This window comes from Dunckerocampus dactyliophorus, chromosome 15 (genome assembly GCF_027744805.1).
Source record: "Dunckerocampus dactyliophorus isolate RoL2022-P2 chromosome 15, RoL_Ddac_1.1, whole genome shotgun sequence".
NCBI classification, from domain to species: domain Eukaryota; kingdom Metazoa; phylum Chordata; class Actinopteri; order Syngnathiformes; family Syngnathidae; genus Dunckerocampus; species Dunckerocampus dactyliophorus.
In genome coordinates this window covers 26,570,588-26,594,998 of record NC_072833.1, presented here as the reverse complement: position 1 = coordinate 26,594,998, position 24,411 = coordinate 26,570,588, and the positions used below count along the sequence as shown (strand labels likewise).

The following is a 24,411-nucleotide window of genomic DNA, read 5'->3' as shown; positions in this document are numbered from 1 at the left end:
CAATCAGTGGCAAGGATACCGAACAATAATTTCCTGTACTGTATCGTACGTGTACCCAGGCCTTGTATTTTTGCGTTTGTTCGGCAAATGTAAACAAAACAGTGCAAAGCGGTGCGCGCTCACAGACAGTGTCGCTCGCTACATTGCAAAAACATGCATACAGGCGACTTGTGTGTCAAGCTAATGTGGCTCACATGGGTACACCGTACTTGAGTACCACCTAGTGGTTCAAATGTGAATCACACCTATCATGACAGTAATGAAAAAATGATCTCAAAAAAATAAAATTGATTATCGTGTCGTGACCGGCCGATGTGAGTGAGAAGGGACACGTCCGAGTGTGCTTGACTTCCTGTCATTGTCCAATCTGCGCTACATTACCAGCAGCCATTAAGCACGGGGAGTCACTCTGCCTGAACTTGACTGAACCTGGAATCTCATGAAGTGGCGTAAAAAGGATCTGAAAAAGTCGCCCATCTTTGGCCAAGGAGGAAGAGAGAGGGTGACGCGCCTGTGCTCTGCCACGGGGTGGAAAAATACGATTAGGATGGTATTAACTTTCATCATCAACCTGCTCCTCCACTGCCTCCACTTGCTGGATTTTATGCGCACATAAATGATAAATAATCACGGGTGATCGAGTCCCCGCGCCGCATCGTCAGTGAAATCTATGAATAAGCACATCGCCGCGCTCAAAGTGCAAAGAAAGCAACTTTTGGTGGCAAAGCGCAGCCTCCGCGGGCACGCGTTTGTCCGCAGACGGCGGCTGGGGGCTGAATGGCGAGTTAATCCGCCCCACTAATGCAAGGGCATTAAGGGCGTTAGGGCTGCCCCTCACTTCCTAATTGGCTAATGTGGCGAACAATACACCCTGCTGACACTTCTTGGACACTCACAACACACGGCTTAGCACAGCTTCCTCAACATTACAATCATCATTTCTCTGTCCTAACCGACACACTTTGCACTTCTTTCTCTCCTGCCCCGTCCTTAAAAGGCACAAATGAAAATAGCACCAGTGTCTTTACGCTGGTCAAATGTTTGCTGCTGTTTTTGAGGATCGACCACATGACCGCCTTTCCCACAGGACGGCAAGCTCTCTGTCTCATTTGCATAAATAGCCACGATGCACGGGGATGTCATTTTTATGCACACAAAAAGCAAAAAACATGAAACGCAAAAGAAACATTATTTAAAAATACAAATAAACTTTCTCCAAGTGCGGGGGTGTCCAGGGATTTTCCGGCAAGGGCCACATTGTGAAAAATAAAAGGATGCCATTTTGGCCACTTCAATATTTAGTAAAGCAATAATATGACTTTATTCCCATCATGAATTCCCATAGTAATGTGACTTTATTCCCATAATATTGTCACTTTAGGGCCGCACGGTGGTCTAGTGGTTAGCACGTTGGCCAACACAGTAACAGCTTGGAGATCGGGAAAAACCTCGGTTCGATTCTCCCCTGAGCATTTCTGTGTGGAGTTTGCATGTTCTCCCCGTGTGCGCGTGGGTTTTCTCCGGGTACTCCGGCTTCCTCCCACATTCCAAAAACATGCAGGTGAGGTTAATTGGTGACTCTAAATTGTCCATAGGTATGAATGTGAGTGTGAATGCTTGTTTGTCTATATGTGCCCTGCCATTGGCTGGCGACCAGTCCAGGGTGTACCCCGCCTGTCGACCGAAGTCAGCTGGGATAGGCTCCAGCATGCCCCCGCGACCCTAATGAGGAAGAAGTGGTATAGAAAATGGATGGATGGATGGATTGTCACTTTATTCCCCATAATATTATGACTTTATTCCCATAATATTATGACTTTATTCCCCAAAATATTATGACTTTATTCCCATAATAAATTCCCATAAGAATGTGACGTTATTCCCATAATAATGTGACTTTATTCCCATAAGAATGTGACTTTATTCCTATAAGAATGTGACTTTATTCCCATAATAATGTGACTTTATTCCTATAATAATGTGACTTTATTCCCATAATAATGTGACTTTATTCCCATAAGAATGTGACTTTATTACCATTAAAAATGTGACTTTATTCCCATAAGAATGTGACTTTATTCCCATAATAATGTGACTTTATTCCCATAAGAATGTGACTTTATTCCCATAATAATGTGACTTTATTCCCATAAGAATGTGACTTTATTACCATTAAAAATGTGACTTTATTCCCATAAGAATGTGACTTATTCCCATAATAATGTGACTTTATTCCCATAAGAATGTGACTTTATTCCCATAATAATGTGACTTTATTCCCATAAGAATGTGACTTTATTACCATTAAAAATGTGACTTTATTCCCATAAGAATGTGACTTTATTCCCATAATAATGTGACTTTATTCCTATAATAATGTGACTTTATTCCCATAATAATGTGACTTTATTCCCATAAGAATGTGACTTTATTACCATTAAAAATGTGACTTTATTCCCATAAGAATGTGACTTTATTCCCATAATAATGTGACTTTATTCCCATAAGAATGTGACTTTATTCCCATAATAATGTGACTTTATTCCCATAAGAATGTGACTTTATTCCCATAATAATGTGACTTTATTCCCATAAGAATGTGACTTTATTCCCATAATAATGTGACTTTATTCCCACAATAATGTGACTTTATTCCCATAAGAATAAAGGGGGGTGATGTACTGTATATTGCTGCCGTACAATAGATTGACGGATGGTGTAGATTACACATGACTAACATGTGTCTGCAGGAAAATGGGCAGACCGGGATTAGACGCCTTCTGCACATGCGTAGAAGCGATTGCGGTTCCGGGTCAGCTTGAACAGTGACAGGCCGTTCCATCCAAAAGCCTTCATAGCCTTGCTTGTGACATAAAAAAACCCACAAGGAGGAGTGCTAGAACAGGGGTGTCCAAAGTGCAAATTTGTAATCTAATGAGAACATTTGTAATTTTAAGAGAACATTTTTTAATCTAATGAGAAAATGTTTAATTTTATTATTATTATTACTATTTTATTATTATATTATTGGTATTATTATTTTATTTGTATTTTTTAATAATGTAACATTATGAGGAAAAATCATGTCACAACATGATGAAAAACAAACAAAAAAATGAATGAAATTTAATTTTTTTTTTTTAATTAGGTTGCTGAAAAAGTTCTGTTACCAGAATAGAAAAAGTTATAACGTTACAAGAATAAAGTCAAAATATTATAGGATTAAAGTCATAATTACGAGAAGAAAATTGACATGAAGAGAGTTGACATAGTTGGAAAATAAAACAACAAACAGCAGAAATGGAAAAGACAGCTGTCATTTTTATGACAATAAAGTAAAACTATTAAGAGAAAAAAACGTCTTTTTTAATGAGAAAAAACATTAAGAGAATAAATTTGTAATATAATGAGGAAAAATAATCAGTTTAGCCGCATAGAGTTGAAATATTAAAGAACAAATACAGTGTTTTTTTTGTTGTTGTAATATGAGAAAGAAAAAAACAAAATAAAGTTGTCATTTTTGAAAAATTAGGTTGAGAAAAAAAATAATATTATGGGAATAAAGTCACATTCTTATGGGAATAAAGTCACATTATTGTGGGAATAAAGTCACATTCTCAGTACATACATGCATGCATACATACATGTACTGTATACATACATACATGTATACATACACACATACATGCATACATACAGACTATACTGTACATACATACACACATACATGCATACATACATACATACATGCATACATACAGACTATACATACATATACACATACATGCATACATACATACATACATACTATACATACATACACACATACATACATACATGCATTCATGCATGCATACATACAGACTATACTGTACATACATACACACATACATGCATACATACATACATACATGCATACATACAGACTATACATACATACACACATACATGCATACATACATACATACATACATACATACTATACATACATACACACATACATACATACATTCATTCATGCATGCATACATACATGCATGCATACATACAGACTATACATACATACACCCATACATGTATACATACATACATACATACATGCATACATACATATGAGAGGCCCCTTGAGAGATAATTCATACTTGGTTTCACACGCAATATCATAATCTCACATGTACACCACTATACTCTCACACAAACACTACTATACCCTCTTACATGCATAATCATACTCTCTCACACACAGTATTGTCTGGGCCATAAATCATAATCACTTAAAAACACTATCATACTCTCACACATACACTATCATACTCTCTTAAAAACACTATCATACTCTCACACATACACTATCATACTCTCACACATACACTATCATACTCTCTTAAAAACACTATCATACTCTCACACATACACCATCATACTCTCACACATACACTATCATACTCTCACACATACACTATCATACTCTCTTAAAAACACTATCATACTCTCACACATACACTATCATACTCTCACACATACACTATCATACTCTCACACATACACTATCATACTCTCACACATACACCATCATACTCTCACACATACACTATCACACTCTCACACATACACCATCATACTCTCATAAAAACACTATCATACTCTCTTAAAAACACTATCATACTCTCACACATACACCATCATACTCTCACACATACACTATCATACTCTCACACATACACCATCATACTCTCACACATACACTATCATACTCTCACACATACACCATCATACTCTCTTAAAAACACAATCATACTCAATGATGACAATGATTGTGTGTTTAAGAAGTTATGATGGTTTATGTGAGAGGGAATTGTACCATGTGTGAAAGAGTATAATTGAACAGGAAGTTAGTTTGATCAAACAGGAAGACAGTTTAAATCCTCATTCCTTGATTGGTTTACAGCCCTAAAAATAAAGCCTGGACCTTCTCAGAGTACTGCTAGCTAAACTGAAGCTACGTGGGAGCATTCAAATCAAGCAGCAGCACTTTCAAGGACAACTTTATAGTTTTTTTAAGAACAGTAGCAAAGTAGTCATGATTTTTCCACTTATTTACCTTCTTTTTCAAGTTCAGTTTTTGTTTGTGGGAGTAAATGGTAATGAGGAGGACATTGCTATTTTTTTCACTAATACCATGAGGTGTGTTCAGACCATTGTAAGGGAAACAGACAGCCTGGGACATGACAGCATGATTTTGGAACGATTATTCTGTGAGCTTAACGGATATGCACGGACAATTTCTTTCTTTCTCTCAATAAGCCAGCAGTTAGAAGGGGGTGACATTCAAGGAAGCTTAGGTGCACTGGAGGCACTCTATGCATGTTTTTGTTCCATCATAAATTCGTATGAAAACTCAAGATCTGTGGAAATGAGACAAAGGGATATGTTTACTTCAAGAGCACCACCAACAATCAGAACTGGTCATCCTGGTCGCCCTCAGTACAATATATTCCATGAACAAATTACCTACTGTTTGTCCCTTGGAATGAGTTGGCAAAGGATAGCTGTATGTTTTGGAATCAGCAGAAGGACATTGTACAGGCACAGACAGCAACTTCAAATTGGGCCACTGACTTACACAGCAATGTCTGATGAGGCCTTGACTGACATTGTTAGTGCAATCCTTCAAACCACCCCAAATGCAGGAGAAAGGTATGTGCTCGGAGGCCTCCGATCACGCAACATTAGAATACAGCGTTGGAGAGTGAGACGTTGCCTGCAACAGCTTGACCCAGTTGGACGGGCCTTCCGCCGCCGCCGTGCAATTCGCCGAAGAATTTACAATGTTCAGACTCCTAATCAATTATGGTGAGTGTTTTGTAATATTACATCAAGTTTGGTTCTTTGAACACACACACTGGTAATATATGTATACAGACATTCTTACTCTTGCAGCCTAAAACAGCACATTACAGTGGATATGGTATTGAAGTCTATGCCACAAAAAACACAATATTAACAATGACTGAATTGCTGGAACCACTGCCATCATTTTTAGGGGAATTTAGCCTGTTTTTCTCATTTAATTTTGCCAAATCAATGTGTTTTAATTGTATGCTAAAACACACAGCTGCAAGCTCACAGCCATCAGGCTGCAAAGCTTCCAACACACCATATGACTTTACATAAAGCATATCTGTGGAATGGAATCATAGAGTTGCAGGGGAAATATGAATTATTAATATATGGGGTAAGGTTACCGTCAAAAGTTTTGTGCGTGTACACATAAAAATCGTGCACGTATTAAAAATGTGTGCATGTTAGTCTATAGTTGTGCATAAATTACAAAAAAAATTGTAAACTCTTGTTTGAGTCAAACCACGCATAGATTATGCATAGATTATGCAGTGTATTAATTATCTGTAAGAATGCAACTCATAGTTACAGCTTTACAAAATTACAAATACGGGTTACAGTTTACGGACGTACACTTTCTTCAACGTGAAATAACTGTCAAAGCTACGTCATGAGGTCACAGGCATTATGTATCAAGTCGAAGATAACATCGATTCGGCTGTAAAAAGCGCCGTCTTTTAACTAATTATTGTCCTAGAAAGGTTGTTTATGAGCGATATCGCTTATAAACTGAGGGAAGACTTTAAAAATTAAAAGTTACTGAGCTGTATGTTCCTACAGAGTGCAGGTAGGTGGGGGTTTGGTGTGGGGTCTATCGCAAGACTGAATACAGTAGTAAATGTTGGCAATTTTTCTCCCCACAGGCACATCGATGGAAACCATAAGCTGGTGAGGTGGAGGTTGGTCTTTCATGGATGTGTTGACGGCTTTAGCCGGACCATCATATACTTGCAGTGCCTCAGTAACAACAGGGCATCAAGCGTACTGGAACTGTTTTGTACTGGTGTACAGAGCTTTGGCCTTCCCTTAAGAGTACGCTGTGACCATGGCATGGAGAACACAGCAGTTGCCCGGTATATGCTGGAGAGAAGGGGTTTAAACAGAGGCAGTGTCATTACTGGACGCAGTGTCCACAATCAGAGGATTGAACGGTTGTGGGCAGAGCTAAACAGAGTTGTCTCATTCCACTTCAGTAACCTCTTCACCTTCATGGAAAATGAGGGCATACTGGATTCTACAGATGAACTCCATCTGTTTTGTCTGCACTACATCTACTTGCCAAGAGTTCAGAGGGCGGCTGCAGAATTCCGAAATCAGTGGAACAATCATGGATTATCTACACAAGGAGGACAAACACCTCTCCAACTGTGGCAGAGAGGGGTTCTTAACAGTGCAATTCAGGACATTTTAGCAGGAAATGATACCTTGGAAATCAATGAAGACACCCTTCTACAGTTAGAGACTGAAAACAATATTGTTGTTCCAGTAAACAACTTTAATGCAAATCAAACAGTTCTGAACAGAATTCACGAGACAGTAGACCCACTGAGTGATGATGGTAACCACGGCATACAATTATTTTTAGGCCTGGTGAATTTTATTAGTGAACAGTAACAAGGACGCTTGAGTACTAGAACACTGTGGATTGTACTCTAACAGATAAATGGTAAATGGCTGCATATAGTACTTTTATGCAAAGTGCTAAGCTAAACAGTTTATCTCACAACAGACTGAATAATGTAACCAACATTTAGCTTTTTTTTGCACCACTGGGCTTGTATACCCTAAAAAAAAAAAATAATAACTTCCCAACCACTCCACTAGAAAAGAATGTGACAGAAAAAAGGTATTCTATACAGCCTGTGAATGCATTGGTTATTGGAAAAAAAAAAGTTTTGGCTCACTACTGAAAATGTGTTTTTTTTTTTTTTTTCAAACTGGAATAGTTACCTGTAATAGCATCAAATGCAAGATTTTTCTGCAAATGGCTAAGCTTGAATGTTCACAGTCCATATATTATTCTCTACCAAAACCCTGTGTGTTACCTAATGCAAAGTCCATACTCTCCCTGAAATCCTCGTATGTGTCAAGCAGCGGCAACTTAAGGCAGTTGATGCAGGTGTTTGCCATTGGCAAACAGCGTCTGGAGCTGACAGGCTGATCATGCAAGAAATCAACTGATGGTTGAGGGGAGAAGCCAACCGGAGGGATGACACTTGCACCCGTTGCAAAGGCTAGGATTTTACCTAGCTTTGAGGATCCCTCTTGCTCTAACACACAGAAAAACAAGCAAGCAAACACCAAAGACAACAATGAGAATTTACAGCAATTATACCAGAAAGTAAATAGTACCATATAGAAAGCTCCAAAAGGAATGTAAGACGAAGAAAAGAGAGAAATGAAAGTGATAGATGAAAAGAACTTAAGGAGAGGAGTGAAAGAAAAAAGAAAAAAGTTACTAGAACTACAAAAATAGCATACAAAATTATTTAAAAGGTATATAATGGAAAGACAACCAATTCTAGAGGAGACAGATTGCAAAAAGAAAGGAAGCAAAGAGTAAAGATAGAGGAAGGGAAAATGAGTAAAAAACTTAAAAAAAACAAAAAAAAAGGATAAATGGAAAAAAAAAAAAGGAAAGACTGAAAGAGAGACCCAATATGGGAACAAAAGTTGACAACTTGGCCAAATGGTGGCATTAGCAAAGGTTAGGGAAAAACCAAAATCCTTTTGATTCAACCTCTGAGAATAATGAATGTTCATTGCAATTAGTAGTCCATGTATTTTCTCCTAGCCCAGTATACTGTATGTACAATTTGTAAACGTGACAAAAGCATGAGACAGTGCCATATCTAACATATCTAGCAAATAATTACCTTCAACATCCTGCAGGTAGTCCCTCCAAAATGGAACAACACGTTCCTCTGCCCTTCTTTTGTTGCTTCCCACTGCAGACAGCCGGATGTGGAACAGGTGATCCATTAAGTCAGCAGTGAGTGGGGATGGTTCGTGACACATTAAGGGTCTAAAACTGTCTGGGTGCATTCTGATCGCATCCAGAACACCAAGGGTCTTCAGCCCCTCCTTAAATCTACACAAATGAGACACAAGAAGACAAAAATGTCTGTTTCAAATTGTGTTGATAATCATATATTGTTAGGCTAGCAGGGGGAAAGGGATGACTTGCTTCATCAATGCAGAATAAAAGCTAGAAAATCCAAGATGCCAGCACAAGTTAGGATGAAATCTAGGATGGCAAAAAATGTGAAATATGTTTTGTCTTTGACAATCTGAAATTTATCTGTTCAGACTCGCCAAACAATTTCAAATCCAATTTAATCCCAAATGTACAAGCTAGCAATCATTTTTAGAAGAACCAGAAGAAAGACTACACAGAATTTATCGTTGTGGTTAAAATTTTGTTTTTGTATGTGTAATATGTCTCAATTTTGAAAATGTAGTTGTTGTAATGTGTGCAAATAGTTTATTTTACAGGGTACTTTAGAGATGGTAATGAGTTGCTTACTTCATCAATTGTTTGGAACCTGTTTTTTTTTGTTATTCTTACACAACCCATGTAGGCATTTGATAAGGATATACAGTGGCTTTTTAATTAAAAATTAAAAAGAAAAAAAATACAGTACATGTTCAAATGTTTTGTTGTTGTATTTGTGCAGAGGAGAAAATATAGCAGAAAATATCACTATCCATGTAACAAAAATTTCACAAATTTGCTGTTCTGAACAATAGTGTTACACAAACCTTTCAAATGCCCCGCAGACTCTGTGGACCACCTGAAACATGAGAATGTCTTTAACCAGCAGATCTCTGTCCTCAATGCATTTCAGTGGCCTGAGACACCCAGCATTTGCCAGGTAATCTTGCAGTGGTTCAGTGGCGTTTATCAGGTCATCCAAAGACGTACATTCGGACACCTAAAAACACCACACAAAAGAAAAAAGAGAAATAATAAACTAAAGCAAAGGTTGGCATCCAAGGATGCAAAAAGTATGTGTGGTAAATCTGTAGCCTCCTTTTGACAAGTGTTTTGTGGATAGAAAACAACACCACACACTATCTTTGAAAAGTGTTGATTCAACTGTATGATCATTTTGGAGTCTGCAGGTTTTGGTGCTGTTGAACTGGATTGCATTATACTGAGAGGTGTTTTGGTTATTTAGCCTTCCAACACTGAAATGAATGGGGCAGACAAAATAACAAATGTCAGAATAACATAATACAGTTCACTGACAGCCCAAACTACATCCTCCAAAATGATCACAGAGTTGAATCAACACCTCTCTAAAACAGTTTGAACAAAACCTGAACATTAAAACCTTCATGAACGTAGGATTTATTGCAGGACTGTTGGATTAGGCTACATTACTTTTAGCGAGGTAGACCTAATAAATTGGCAACTGAGTGTATGTTTACAATAAATTTACCTTTTTAACCTTCTCATAGCGGTCTGTATCAGCAATGTCTTCCAAGACAGGCTTTACTGAAGAACTGCCACCAACTAGACAAGAATACAGTGTTGGTGCAATGAATCCTGGTGGAGGACCGCCATGGACAAGACTTACGGCAATGGCCTGGCCAGCGATAAAATATTTATCTTCTCTTAAAGCTGAAACAAACATAGCATGGAAGACAAAACAGAGGATAAAATGAATGGTACGCACCCTAGGACAAAACTAGTGCTGGGAAAAAGGGATATTGGGGGGGGGGGGGGGGGGGGGGAATCGATACACTGGAACCAAACATATACCTGAACTGTCCAAAGCCAAGTTCAATTTATCGTCTCTTCCTTCAAACATTGGTGACAGTACCAGGGCTTCCATGAGCAACCGTAAAAATTCTCTCCTAGGGCCACCAAGGTCCACAGCCTCTTCATTCATTCCTAAGTCATCTGAAAACTTGATGCACATCTGGTGCTTGGGATTATAGGACAGTCGTCTGAAGCCCCGCAGAGCACCATCCAGTACTGAAGACCTATTAATGTTGAACCTGCATCTTTTGTTACTGTCAATTAGGGATGCAAGATTGAGGAGCACTTCCTGTGCTGATTTTGCATTTATGTGTTCGGATGCCCTGTTGAAAGAAAACCAGATAATTACAAAGACTTGACTTTTTCTTACCACTGTCTATCTGAAATGACCACACTAATTAAACAGTGTCATATTAACCAGTCACTTACACATGACTCTCAGGACTGGCCATTATTGCCTGGTTTACTTCCTCATCATCAGAAGAAAGGTCTGAGATGGAACCCATGATCGAAAGGTAGGCAGCATAGTTGTCATCACTAGCTGATGGTGTCTGGTTCACTGTGCCAACACTATCTAAGTCAATGACACTGGATGCTTCGTGTGTTGAAGAAGGCTGGTTAGCTCTGGTCATGACATCGCTGGATGTTTGCTGTGTTGCAGAAGGCTGGTTAGCTCTGGTCATGACATCACTGGATGTTTGCTGTGTTGAAGAAGGCTGGTTAGCTCTGGTCATGACATCACTGGATGTTTGCTGTGTTGAAGAAGGCTGGTTAGCTCTGGTCATGACATCGCTGGATGCTTGCTGTGTTGCAGAGAGCTGGTTAGCTCTGGCCCTTCTTGTGAAAGGATAACTAGAGATCTGCTGTATTGATGCAGTTTGGTTTCCCCTGGCCCTTGTGGTCATACAGTCACTGGTCTGACTGGTACTGTGGTCACTAGATGCTGATGTAGCGTCAACCTCCACACAACTGTCCTCCGAATCTGTGCTGTCAGACTTAACAACAAAAAATATGTTTTTAGAAAATGTTGGGTTAAACCCATTGCCAAACCATGAAAACTGTATGGTCCAATTGACATAGGAACACACTGCTTGACATTTTTTTAAATAGCTTACCGGAAATGGAAGATTTGTCGATGGCCTAATGTACACTGCCTTTGATTTGAACACCTTGTGAATCATAAAGCCATTCAGTTCCTGGCCCTCACGCAACTTTGGTGAAACCAGTTTGTTTCCACATGCCATCAAAAGATCAATACTGAATAACAAACAAGAAAAAATAGAATTCAATTTCAAAACCACCCTGTATCAATCAACCCATAAGGTATAACGTGCAATGTCGTAATATTAAAAAATACCTGACATCCTCAGGAATTCTGTCCTTGAATGCTTCTCTTATCTCTGCAATGACTGTCCTGCAGTCCCACATTTTCCTCATCTCAAAGGCACTTAAAATATAGCCCCTTTCATGAAGCCTTCTTTTGGTTTTGTGTTTGCAGACTTCATCCCATGTAGAATCAGGTAGCAGTATGATGTCCTTATTAAAGGTTGGGTGATTTAAGGCAGTAGGCCTAAAAAAGAAAGCATTATCATTATATTTAGTCATTTAGCAAACTTTTTTGTCCAGAGCAACTTACAATCAATGCAAGACAATCAAACATTTAGAGGACAGTAATTAAAAAGAGCCTTGTCTCAATACATATTGCATTACATAACATTTTCAGCTGGCAATGGCAATAACATCCACACTATTAACTTTAGCTAGTTCTTATCTTAATAAATATGTGCACACGTCTTTATTGTCTCTTATTAACTCTTTGCATTGAACATAAATTATAGCTGAGTCACATTTATGTTACATATAGTAGTTATGAAGGCTTTCAGGTTTATCTTTTCTAAAACAGGAAAATCTAAGTACAGGCTTAGTTTCACACATCTGGTGACTAACATAATTACTTTGGTAAGAACTAGATTTTAATAACAGCGTGCTGCGTGTGAAACAAGTTGTTTAGTTTCCTAACTGTCATCAGTGGAGACTCATTCGCTGCTTCAGGGTTAAACTGTCACTAACTTTGGAGTTACCACCGTTACTGTACAAGGTTGCTGCTAAACAAAACTCATGAACTCAACTTGATTCTCGTTTACTTAGAATAGATACTATAGCTCATTTTGAACATTCGCTGTTACATTCAGTCTTAGTGCTAACATGACTGCTCTGAGTGCAACCACACGGAATCGCAAGTGGACAGGTGTCGCGACACCGGAGCGCAGCTGAAATGAGCTGTTCGCCTATTCTGTTAACGCTACTTACGTTATGAAATGGCTCCACACAGCAGACTGACCTGTACTCAAGCCTTGAGTAATATTAACTGTTGTCATTTTAAGATGTAACGTTACGTAAAGTTGTTGGAAAATACCTGACATTAACACTAAGTCAGTTCTGAATGTTGTTTTAGGTTACTTTTCAAATAGCTAATTGCCCAGCCCTAGGTTTACAGGTTAAATTAGTTAGGTAGTATGCGGGTTTAATGTTATTCAGCAGCGTTAATTTTAACGAAACACTACAACGTCTCACTCTTAACATTTTCACTGTCCCTTAACGAATACTGACAAAAGTAACTGCTAGTGTTAATGCTAATGTGTTAGCGTAGAAGCAGTAATATTATTAAGCGGTAGCTTAAATAAAAAAAAAAAAACATCCGCGGCTAAATAAATGATTAAACCTTATTCAATAAACTCACCTCTTCCTTGACTTTGAAGCCCATCCACCGAAATACTGTTGAGTTCGATATCGAGGTTGCATCACTTGGTTCAGGCTAGATCCAGACGAAGTGCTACTGGCACTTCCTGATACACCTGATGAGCTAGCCCTGAAGATCCGCCGCATTTCCTCCTCCACAGTCGCGTTAGAAGAGGCACCTGTGGGTGTCTGTCGCCTTTGATCCAACATTTCTGACATTGTTGTGATAACGGTTGGAGAGTTTAAAATGTTGTTTAAAAGGCCAATGGCTTCACTGAGTTTCTCCCGGTCCGCCATCTTCTTCTATCAGTCATGATTGGGAAGGTGGGCCATGTCCATGAAATCCTGCTTCCTCCAGCTTCGTCAAAGATAGCCAATCAGGCACTGAGAATTCAGGACTGTTTCCGTTTCAATCAAACTCTCTCACACAAACAACTATTCTCATTCACATACCCTACCATTCTGTCTTACATTCACTGACATTTGGATCCTTATACATGATTATTTGCATTCACATGATGGTGTATGTGTGAGAGTATGATAGTGTTTTTAAGAGAGTATGATAGTGTATGTGTGAGAGTATGATAGTGTATGTGTAAGAGTATGATAGTGTTTTTAAGAGAGTATGATGGTTTATGTGTGAGAGTATGATAGTGTTTTTAAGAGAGTATGATGGTGTATGTGTGAGAGTATGATAGTGTTTTTAAGAGAGTATGATGGTGTATGTGTGAGAGTATGATGGTGTATGTGTGAGAGTATGATGGTGTATGTGTGAGAGTATGATAGTGTATGTGTGAGAGTATGATAGTGTTTTTAAGAGAGTATGATGGTGTATGTGTGAGAGTATGATAGTGTTTTTAAGAGAGTATGATAGTGTATGTGTGAGAGTATGATAGTGTTTTTAAGAGAGCATGATGGTGTATGTGTGAGAGTATGATAGTGTATGTGTGAGAGTATGATAGTGTTTTTAAGAGAGTATAGTGGTGTACATGTGAGATTATGATATTGCGTGTGAAACCAAGTATGAATTATCTCTCAAGGGGCCTCTCATACATACAGACTATACATACATATACACATACATGTATACATACAGACTATACATACATACATGCATGCATACATACTGTACATACATACATGCATACATACAGACTATACATACATATACACATACATGTATACATACAGACTATACATACACACATGCATACATGCATACATATAAACAGTACATACATGCATGCATACTTACATACATACATGCATACATGCATACATATAAACAGTACATACATGCATGCATACTTACATACATACATGCATACATACATACATACTGTACATACATACTGTACAGTACATACATACATACAGTAAGTACATGCGTTTGAATGACAGCACGAGTGAGGACGACCTGAGAGAGCGACCGTGTTTTTCTCCTCGGTTTTTCCTCTGCTGGAAAGTCCCTTGCCTGTCAGCCTTTACGAAGGCTACGATTCCAGTGGAGAGAGACTGTCTTCTTTCATTCCTTCCCCGCAGTCACGCTCGCTTCACATCTTGGCTGGCTTGTTGTGTTTTTGTGCCTTGTGATGTGCAAATGCCACGTTGAACTCCGATTTAAAATAGTGCCTTTCATTTTTATTTACTCTACAAAGCGGTGGAGCTCGCAGCTCCGCTCGTGTGCTTGATAACGTGGCTCCAAACATCTTTCCTTCATCGGCACATGTTCCTCAAAATGCAAGACTTGCATCAAGAAGTCCAAAATAATTGTCAGTGTCAGGTATGTATTAAACAATATGTTTGTTTTTGCACTCGTAGTTTACATTACAAGTTGTTGTTCCTGTGCACTTACCATCAATTATTTACACATTCGGCAAAGACAACAGGAAATAATTGCACACTTCGGAAATAACAGCCTTTCTACAAACTCATAATAACCAACAACTCCTTTTTTCTTTACTTTAACGATGATAATGATTTGGAGTACATGAGAAAGTGGAAAGAATCGCTCTTTTCCACCACATGGTCATTTACCAACAAGCACAGCAGCAACAGAACCAATGTTGTAATAAGGAACTAACCCCATTAGCAACATTTTCAAGCGCATGCATAAAACTGCTGCTTCAAATGCAGCTACTGCTTCTTTCTTGTAGAGTCAATACAAAAGAATGCCTCAGAAGGGTTGCCTACAGCCACAGCTGTTAATGCCAATGTTTATTATTAGAGACACTAATTCAGGAGTGTCCAAACTGTGGCCCGCCCGGGCATCATTTGCTGCCCGTGGCTGTTGCCGTCCTTTCATTTTTCACTATGTGGCCCCCACTGGAACAATGTTTGGACCCCCCTGGGCTAATGAGACGCCCATAGGAGGCTGTGGTTAATTGAATTGTGACGTTATTTGGAGCATTAACTCTGTTGTCTCCCTTTTCTTGTCATAAAAACGGAAGCAAATTGGAGAAGTCACCTGAGGGACGTGGCGAAGGGCGCTCTGATGGATGCTGTGATGGTGGAAGAAGATTCTAAGACTTTTCTATCTGCTAACGAACAAGTCGTGAGGTTTGAAAAGCTCATCAAGCACCTCAGAAGTGGGAGTGGTTTCATGAGGTTTTTGGTTCATGTGCAGGTCACATGATAAAAATGGAGCGTCGTTGGTGCTTTTCGGAGGTTTTTTCAGAAGGCTTTCTCGGCGGAATAGGTGCTCTTTTTAGCTGTTTTTCTATCTTTAGGTGGCACAGAAAAGAGAAAGACGTCTGTGTTCATGTCTCACAGAAGGATTTTCATTAATCACTAATGGGCAAAATTCCCCCCAAAAAGTGCACTTGAAATGTGGTCTGGTCTCGTTCTCGTAGACCCCATGGCATGTACGGTCTGGTCTGGTGAACTGAGTGTCTGGCGACACCCCCAGTGTGCAGTGATGAGGTCTTCACAGGGCTTCTTCGTTCGTTTATCACCCGCAGGCACGACCAGGCAGCCCAAGGAAGGAGAGGTCCCGGGAGTGGATTATAATTTTGTGACCGTTGAGCGGTTTCTGGAATTGGAAAAAAGCGGCGCCTTGCTTGAGAGCGGAACCTATGAAGGTAAGGATGGTCTCGGGTCACGCTCCACAAGCCGTGTTATTGTGGATTCTGGTTATTTCTCTTTTTTTCTTTTTTTTTGCGTATGCGTGGTGGCTTTGCCAAAGTCCCGATCAGTCAGAGCGAGCGTCCATCACTTCACACTTCCCGCATCCTTGAAAAATGTCATCGCTCATGAAGGCTGCTGAGAGCACTATAAATCCTCAATGAAAACACACACACACACACACACACACACACACACACAACTTCAGTGTATAATCAAAACTAACAGTTCCTCTCCATCCACTTGTGGTCACACTCCAAAAATTCCTCTCTTGGCCCCCCTCCAACTCTCCGGGGACCCCCCTGCCATTATGACGATAACACAAACAAAGACACAAACTAAGTCCACTGTGCTGCACGTGCAGCTCCTCACCAAGTGATTACAAAGTGCAGGTGGGACATTTATTGGCATACAAAACTAAATCTTTCAAGCTCTTTTTTTTTTCATTTTTATTCTGAACAGACTTTGCCATAAAATACAAATAAAGTTTGTTTGACGTGTTTAACGAGCTAATCCTTTCCTCTGCTGACTCACCCAAGCATCGCTACCCCTGGATGGACACATTTGGAAAATCAGTAAATCAATTTTAAATATTTCAAATAAACAGCATTATTTTTCTCATATTTTTTACGTGAATTCAATGTGCCAGAAAATAGCAAATGTAATGCTTTTAACTCAAGCCAAAACATGAAATGGAAAGAAGTACTGCATGTAAGCAATGCAAAAGACACCTGGAATAAAATAAAGCACAGCTTTATTTTGAGAAATATGACAGGAAAAAGCCAAAAACACCTGCTTTAGACATTTAAAAAAGTGTCGCTTCTAAGGCTGTTGTAGCGCAAACTGTTTTTAAAATTAGCATTACAGTCATCCCTCATTTATGGCGGCTAATTGGTTCTTCGAAAAGTGAATTTAAGTCGGATTCAATATTAATAAAGGGAACATATTTGTAGAGATCATAAAAAACCTGCTAATGACTTTCTAAATAAGGGTTTTAACATTATTGGAGCCTGCTAGACATGAAATAACACCCCATAGTCACTTTACAAATCCTTTTCTTCTTTGTTTACATCACATTGCCCAGGCTACGGGGTCACTGCAGGGACATTACAGACAGCCGCCCCTAGCATAGCAAGCTACCGAGCTAACTAGTTAGCCTCTCCAATTTACTTATTCTCAACTTAAAGTGTTCCAAACGGAGTGGGGAAGAAGGACAAAGAAGTCCAAAACCTACCACTTCCACACGGAAGGAGAGGAGAACCTTTTTTTCACTCGATCTCAGTCTTGGCACTTTGGCCAGAGTGGAGATTTTCCAAAACTTCCACTCTGTGTTTGTGTGTGGACTGGTAAAAGTGAGCTTTTTGGTTTATGTCATGAGAAATGTGCGACATTATTTCATGTTTTTAAACCTTACTGAATGACAGGGAGTGGAGTTACTGACTTACAAGGTGTTGCAGTGGTAGAAGCCTTATAACACACTCAGGTGATTTAAAAAAAACAACAACAACAATAAAAACTTTCACAACGTTTTGTTTTGTTGGGCTCCTACTCTATCTGTGGCAGTCCAAATGTATTTGTGGCGGGCTACCACAAATAAATGAATGTATGGGAGACACTGCAATAAATGGAACGGCTGTGTCCATCCCTAGTCAGTAGCACCTGTAGAGAAACCAGCACCTACTTTTGTCCTCCTCTTTGTTCCAGATAACTTTTATGGCACCCCCAAGCCCCCCGCCGAGCCCAGCGCTCCGCCACTAAATGTAACAGACCAGCTGCTGCCGGGCGCCAGACCCAGCTCCGAGGGCAAGCGCAAGCGGAACAAGTCGGTCAGCGACATGGAGAAAGCCAGCATCGAGCCGCCAGAGGACGAGGAGGAGGAGAGGCCCGTCGTCAACGGCAACAGCATCACCCTCACCCCAGGTCAGACCCGACAGGCGGGCGGCGCAGAAGAGAGTCCATGTGGCTGGTTTGGTGACAGCTCGGCTCGTCGGGGGTCGTAAATCGGGGTCGTCAGCGCGTTCGAGCCGCCCGAGTGGTTGCTTGGCAACAAGCACAGGAGCAGATTAGCACTTTTAATTGCTTACACAGATATAAATATATCTCTATATATACGTACAGTGGCGTGAAAAAGTGTTTGCCCCCACCTTGATTTCTTATTTTGTTTGTCACACTTAAATGTTTGAGATCATCAAACAAATAAAAATATTAGTCAATAACAACACAACTCAACACTTTATGCACGTTTTAAAATTTTAATTATGAAGAGAGAGTAAAAATCCAAAGCTACATGTCCCTGTGTGAAAAAGTGATGCCCCCCTAAAGCTAATAAGTTGTTGGCCCCCCTTAGCAGCAACAACTGCAATCAACCTGCAATGAGTCTCTTCCAGCGCTGGGGAGGAATTTAGCAGGATTGTTGTCATTCAGCCACATTGGAGGCTTTTTCTTTTGAAGGTCATGCCACAGCATCTCAATAGGATTCAGCTCAGGACTTGGACTAGACCACTCCAAAGTCTTCAGCCAATCAGAGGTGGACTTGCTGGTGTGTTTTGGATCATTGTCCTGCTGCAGAACCCAAGTTGCTTTCAGCTTGAGGTCACCAACATTCTCCTTCAGCACAATTCATGCTTCCATTTATCACAGCAAAACAGCCCCAGACCATCACACTACCACCACCACATTTTACTGTTGCTATGATGAAATACAGTGTCACTTTTATGCCAGATGTAATGGGACACACACCTTCCAAAAAGTTCACCTTTTGTCTGGTCAGACCACAGAGTATTTTCCCGAAGGTCTTGGGGATCATCAAGATGTTTTTGGCAAAATGGAGACAAGCCTTAATGTTGTTTTTGTTCAGCAGTGGTTTTGGTCTTGGAACTCTGCCATGCAGGCCGTTTTTGCCCAGTGTCTTTCTTATGGTGGAGTCATGAACACTGACCTTAACTGAGGCAAGTGAGGCCTGCACTTTTTTGGATGTTGTTGTGGGGTCTTTTGTGACCTCTTGGAAGAGTTGTTGCTGCGCTCTTCAGGTCATTTTGGTTGGTCGACCACTCCTGGGAAGGTTCACCACTGTTCCACGTTTTGGCCATTTGTGGATAATGGCTCTCACTGTGGTTGGCTGGAGTCCCAAAACTTTAGAAATGACTTTAGAACCTTTTCCACACTGATAGATCTCAATTCATCTCAGTTATGTTTTAACAGGGGCGGGGGGGTGGGGGGCAATCACTTTTTTACACAGGGCCATGTAGCTTTGCTTTTGTTTTCCCCCTGAATACTAAAAGTTTCATTTTTTTTCCCTTAATAATAAAAACTTTCATTTAAAAACTGCATTTTTTTTTCAGTTGTGTTGTCATTGACTAATATTTACATTTGTTTGATGATCTGAAACATTTAAGTGTGATAAACATGCAAAAAAAGAAGTGCTTGCATATATACTGTGTGTGTGTATATATATATATATATATATATATATATATATATATATATATATATATATATATATATAGTTATATATATATATATAGTTATATATATATATATATATATATATATGTGTGTGTGTGCTTGTGTGGCTTTTTACAGGAGCACTTTAAACATGTAGAGGTTGCTTTGCATGCCTGCATGCAAAAAAATGTTCTAACGACAGACGACTCAAAACGCGGAATTTAATTTTCCATATTTGACTGAATAAGGCACCCACAAATTCCATGAATAAAAGATGTGGCATTTACAGTTTGAACTATGAACTATAAACCACTCTTAACACTCACAGGTGTTTACTTCCCATACAACCTACTTGACAAGTTTTGCAATCAAGCAAAAAAAGTGACAAACAAGACGGCGAAACAGGAAAAAAATTATTAAAAAAAACAAAATGGAAAATATCACTTTTCTGCAGAACTTTGTCTTGGAAAGCTTGCTTCTCTGGACCTGTCCCTCACACGGGCTCGAGCCTCATCTGGATTACCACAACGTGCAGAATATCCGGCTTCACAAACCCCTGCAATGACTTTGCTAGTTGAAGACAAACCTTCATTTAAAAATATCCTACTGGCAGCTACAGCTTCCATGTTGAAGCTTTAAGCTTTAAAGACAATCATTTGGAAGCGGTCCATACGTGGCACGCGGGACGTAGTTTCGGCAGAAAGCATCCCCAGATCACATGAAGGGAGCGTCATAAAAGAGGCATTATGACTTTGATTTTTGTGATTCCAAAGCCAATACCACGCTCGGGTCCTGTGACCGTCTAAGCTGGTTTTATGCCCTCAAGACGTCCAAATCTCTCTCTCTCTCTCTCTCTCTCTCTCCCGCATTAACAGTCCCGCAACCGGCTGTGGCTCCTCTCGGGTCGGTTGTCTTTTTGCTTTTTGTTCTTGTTTAAGTTGATTCACGTTGCAAGTGTTGAATATCAGCCGAGAGGATGAGGTTTTGGTTTTACCACAAGGAGCTCAAACAAGGTAGGATGCTTTATTGATGGCACAACTATATTAGTGATGTGCCATGCCACTGATTTCCTTTCCCATCCCATAGTGAGTAACATTCACGCTGGTATCAATCCGATACATATCCGATACTTTGTGCAAATTCACCTAATGTGTATGGTAAATGTTTAAAAGTATTGTATTTCATATAATAGCATAAAGAATATAAGGCATTACTTAACTCAATCCCAGCCATGTTTCAAAAGACAACCCCTTCAGTAGCGGCCATTTTACACCATTTGGACTGATCTTTCAAGGCACACAGAACATTGTGTTCTAAGGTTATATGAACATGGAACCTACCAAAAGAAACATGAGACTCCCGTCTTTCATCAGAAAAAATAGTTTGTTTCTGCCTTTTTCCGTTCTTTAGTAATGAGCAGTAGAACATAGTTAAGTTTCAGGAAAATGTCAGTTCCTGACTAAAACGGGGGGGAAACCAGCTTTTTGTGAAAAGATATATTTCAAGCATAACTTTCACTTTGAAACAAATATTTTTTGCTTTTGTGACAGCTCAAATATGTAAACAACTACACCACAACATAAATAACACAAAAAGGCTTGTTTTGCATCAAAATAACAATTTATTTACAAATCTAACACCATCAACTATTTACTCTTTTCCCATTTGGAACTGAACTATGTGCGTGTGCATACGGTAAAATTTCCCTACAATGCATAACTTTCTACCCACCTCGCTCGTCCACGTCCTCCTTGCTGTCACGTGTCATTTTCCGTTCACTTGACTCCTGCCGAGCTCTTATCAAATGCACTTCCGCCACCATGTGGCCGTTTTTATGGCTTAAAACTGCTCTAAAAGCGACATCCACTGCTGTGCAGTTGCACCATCACCCCTATATAAATACGTCTTTTGGATCGGGCGTTAGGGTTTATAAAAACGTATAACACGTCTTTGATATTGAATGAGTTCATTAATTAATTAAAAATAAATGAATTCATATTAATACATTGATTATAAACACATGTATTTACATTAATCAATTAGAAAGAAATGATGAATAACACGAATGAATCAATTAAAATAATTTACCGAATGGATTGAAGTATTAGATGTATTATTTTACCCCTAAAGTGTATTGATGTACCAGGGCGATTTACAATACCGCCAAGCTAAAATACAACAGGAAAAACGGGACAAAATCATATAAAATATGTGAAAATGGCATTTTAAACAATAAATAAAGAAAATGAATAGAAAAAACAACACTAGTGTAAATGATTATTAAGAACTACTATGAGAATGAAAACTTTGGTTCTGATTCACACAATCCTCGTTTACGATCACTCCCCGTTTCATTAGAAATACATGATCTCTAATGACTGAGGTATCAAAAGTACCGATATTGTGATTTGAATAACGTTTTTAGAGCATGAGGATCTGACAACAGGAGAAATCACCAAAGGTGGCGCTCATTTAGAGCACACGCACTTTCTGGCATCTTTTTGGGATAATCTGATTTTAATGGGAACCTGGGCTATGTAATCTGGGATTAGAGGATCTTCATTTCCTCGGGATAATCGGGATAAGTGTAGTTTCTCTGCCATGTCTGCAGGTAGCCAGCTTTTTAACACATGGATGTCCAAATACTTTTGTCCACACATCCAACCCCCCCACCCCGCCTTTGGGCTGTGGTTATTCCACGGTTTCTCCTCTGTGACGCTCCCACAAGGCAAAGCAGGCAGCTTCTCTTGCAGTGCCTATCGTTTTCCACTCTTGTTAACCTCGCTCCTTTCCCTCCGCCGCCGTCTGTCCCCCGAGTGGCAGCTTCCTCTCACCCTTTTCTGATCATTCCCTCCCACCCTCCCCGCCTCCGCTAAGATCCTGATACTCCATCTAAGTCTTGTCGTCGTCCTCCTCCTTCTCCTTCTTTGTCACTGCAGAGTCAAGCGAACATGAGGACAAGAGCACTTTGGGGGATGCTTTGCCCCCGCCGGGCAACATGGCCGACGTCCCCACCGAGGCGCCCAATGACCCGACACAGTCCCCGAAAATACTCCCCAATTTGGAGGCCAATGACGAGTTGGGGCCGCTGCCGGACAACTGGGAGATGGCGTACACGGAGAAAGGAGAAGTCTACTTCATAGAGTGAGTGTCTCTTTAGGACGGGGGGGTCCAAAGTGGTTTTTATTGAATTTAATTTTTGGAAATTTAGGTTGCGAAAAAAGAAAGAATAAAGAAGAGAAAAAAGAAAAATGATGGGAATAAAGTCATAATTACCAAAGAAAATTAACACAAAAAACTGAAATAGTTGGAAAATGTGAAAAGATATGATGAGCAACAAACATTTTTGGAAAATTAGGTTGCGGAAAAATTATAATGTTACCAGAATAAAGTCAATATATTCTGGGAATAAAGTCATAATTATGAGAACATTTCAAGATTCAAGACTGAAGAGTTTTATTGTCATGTGCGTAGTAAAACAGCAGTTCTACTATGCAATGAAAATCTTATTCTGTTCATTCTCCCAAGAAAAGAAAGAAAACACAAGAAAAAGAATAAGAACATAAGAAACATAAATACCAATAAATTAAGCAACAACAACAGAAGAGACATTAATACAAATAAATAAATAAATAAATAAAGTGCTATGAGTGTGTGTGTGTGTTGCGTGTGGCGTGTGTGAGTGCTTCGTTGAGAAGCCTGATGGCCTGTGGGTAAAAGCTGTTTGCCAGCCTTGTGGTCCTGGACTTCAAACTCCTGTAGCGTCTGCCTGACGGTAGGAGTGTGAATAATGAGTGTTGTGGATGTGTGCTGTCCTTGATGAGGTTGTGTGTTCTGCGTAGGACTCTAGATTTATAAATGTCTTGCAGTGAGGGGAGGGCTGCCCCAACAATGTTCTGTGAGGTCTTGATCACCCGCTGGAGTGCCTTCCTATCACGTGTTGTACAGTTACCGTACCAAACAGTGATGGAGGCGGTAAGGACACTTTCCATAGTGCATCTGTAGAAGCAACTCAGGATTGTGGTGGACATGGACATTTAAATAGTTGAAAAAAAAAAAAAAAGTCATTTTACAAGAATGAAGTCAAAATATTACGAGAAAAAAGTCGTATTCTAACGTGAAAAAAATAAAAAATAACAGCATTTTAGTAGCATAGATTTGAAATATTAGCACATTATTTTTTGAAAGTCATAATATTATGAGAAACAAACAAAACAAAGTTGTAATTGTTGGAAAAAACAGTTTGTGGAAAACATGTGTCATTATATACATACGCACACACACACACACACACACACACACACATATATATATATAGAGAGAGAGAGAGAGAGAGAGATTGATACTTCTGATACCAGCTCTTGATGTTCTAAAATCGATTACTCAAATCAAAATATCGATTATGTTTTCATCCTTATAGTAGTTCATGAAAAGTA

General features: G+C 39.5%; 3 protein-coding genes across 21 annotated transcripts in view; 2 read left to right on the top strand and 1 right to left on the bottom strand.

Annotated features, from left to right (window-relative positions):
- Positions 1–24,411, top strand: part of magi2a (membrane associated guanylate kinase, WW and PDZ domain containing 2a) — a 179,735-nt gene that overhangs the window by 111,031 nt on the left and 44,293 nt on the right. For 13 of the 19 annotated variants that reach the window (XM_054752775.1, XM_054752776.1, XM_054752774.1 and 10 more), the window contains 3 exons: positions 16,369–16,488; positions 18,236–18,451; positions 22,915–23,119. In XM_054752775.1, coding sequence (XP_054608750.1) covers positions 16,369–16,488; positions 18,236–18,451; positions 22,915–23,119 — 541 coding nt within the window. Of the gene's footprint in view, positions 1–16,368; positions 16,489–18,235; positions 18,452–20,133; positions 20,989–22,914; positions 23,120–24,411 lie in introns of those variants that run through there. The other 6 variants (XM_054752777.1, XM_054752787.1, XM_054752788.1 and 3 more) reach the window with 4 other exon arrangements.
- Positions 4,555–10,609, top strand: LOC129168015 (uncharacterized). Its single transcript, XM_054752799.1, has 2 exons — positions 4,555–5,853; positions 6,765–10,609. Exons 1-2 carry the CDS (start codon positions 5,081–5,083, stop codon positions 7,513–7,515), a joined length of 1,524 nt encoding a protein of 507 aa, XP_054608774.1. The 5' UTR covers positions 4,555–5,080; the 3' UTR covers positions 7,516–10,609.
- Positions 7,771–14,457, bottom strand: LOC129168013 (uncharacterized). The gene is made up of 9 exons (XM_054752794.1): positions 13,410–14,457; positions 12,027–12,239; positions 11,785–11,926; positions 11,099–11,664; positions 10,670–10,992; positions 10,347–10,528; positions 9,664–9,836; positions 8,778–8,992; positions 7,771–8,171 (listed from the first exon to the last, which is right to left on the bottom strand). Exons 1-9 carry the CDS (start codon positions 13,703–13,705, stop codon positions 7,918–7,920), a joined length of 2,364 nt encoding a protein of 787 aa, XP_054608769.1. The 5' UTR covers positions 13,706–14,457; the 3' UTR covers positions 7,771–7,917.

Bases quoted from the DNA above. Each gene is read 5' to 3' on its own strand.
- LOC129168015 (XM_054752799.1), top strand. From the start codon at position 5,081: ATGATTTTTCCACTTATTTACCTTCTTTTTCAAGTTCAGTTTTTGTTT. The intron at 5,854-6,764 runs GTGAGTGTTTTG...TTCTCCCCACAG, and splicing joins CAGACTCCTAATCAATTATG to GCACATCGATGGAAACCATA.
- LOC129168013 (XM_054752794.1), bottom strand. From the start codon at position 13,705: ATGGCGGACCGGGAGAAACTCAGTGAAGCCATTGGCCTTTTAAACAAC. The intron at 8,993-9,663 runs GTTTGTGTAACA...TCATTTGTGTAG, and splicing joins GTCTGCGGGGCATTTGAAAG to ATTTAAGGAGGGGCTGAAGA. The intron at 8,172-8,777 runs GTAATTATTTGC...TCTGTGTGTTAG, and splicing joins CTACCTGCAGGATGTTGAAG to AGCAAGAGGGATCCTCAAAG.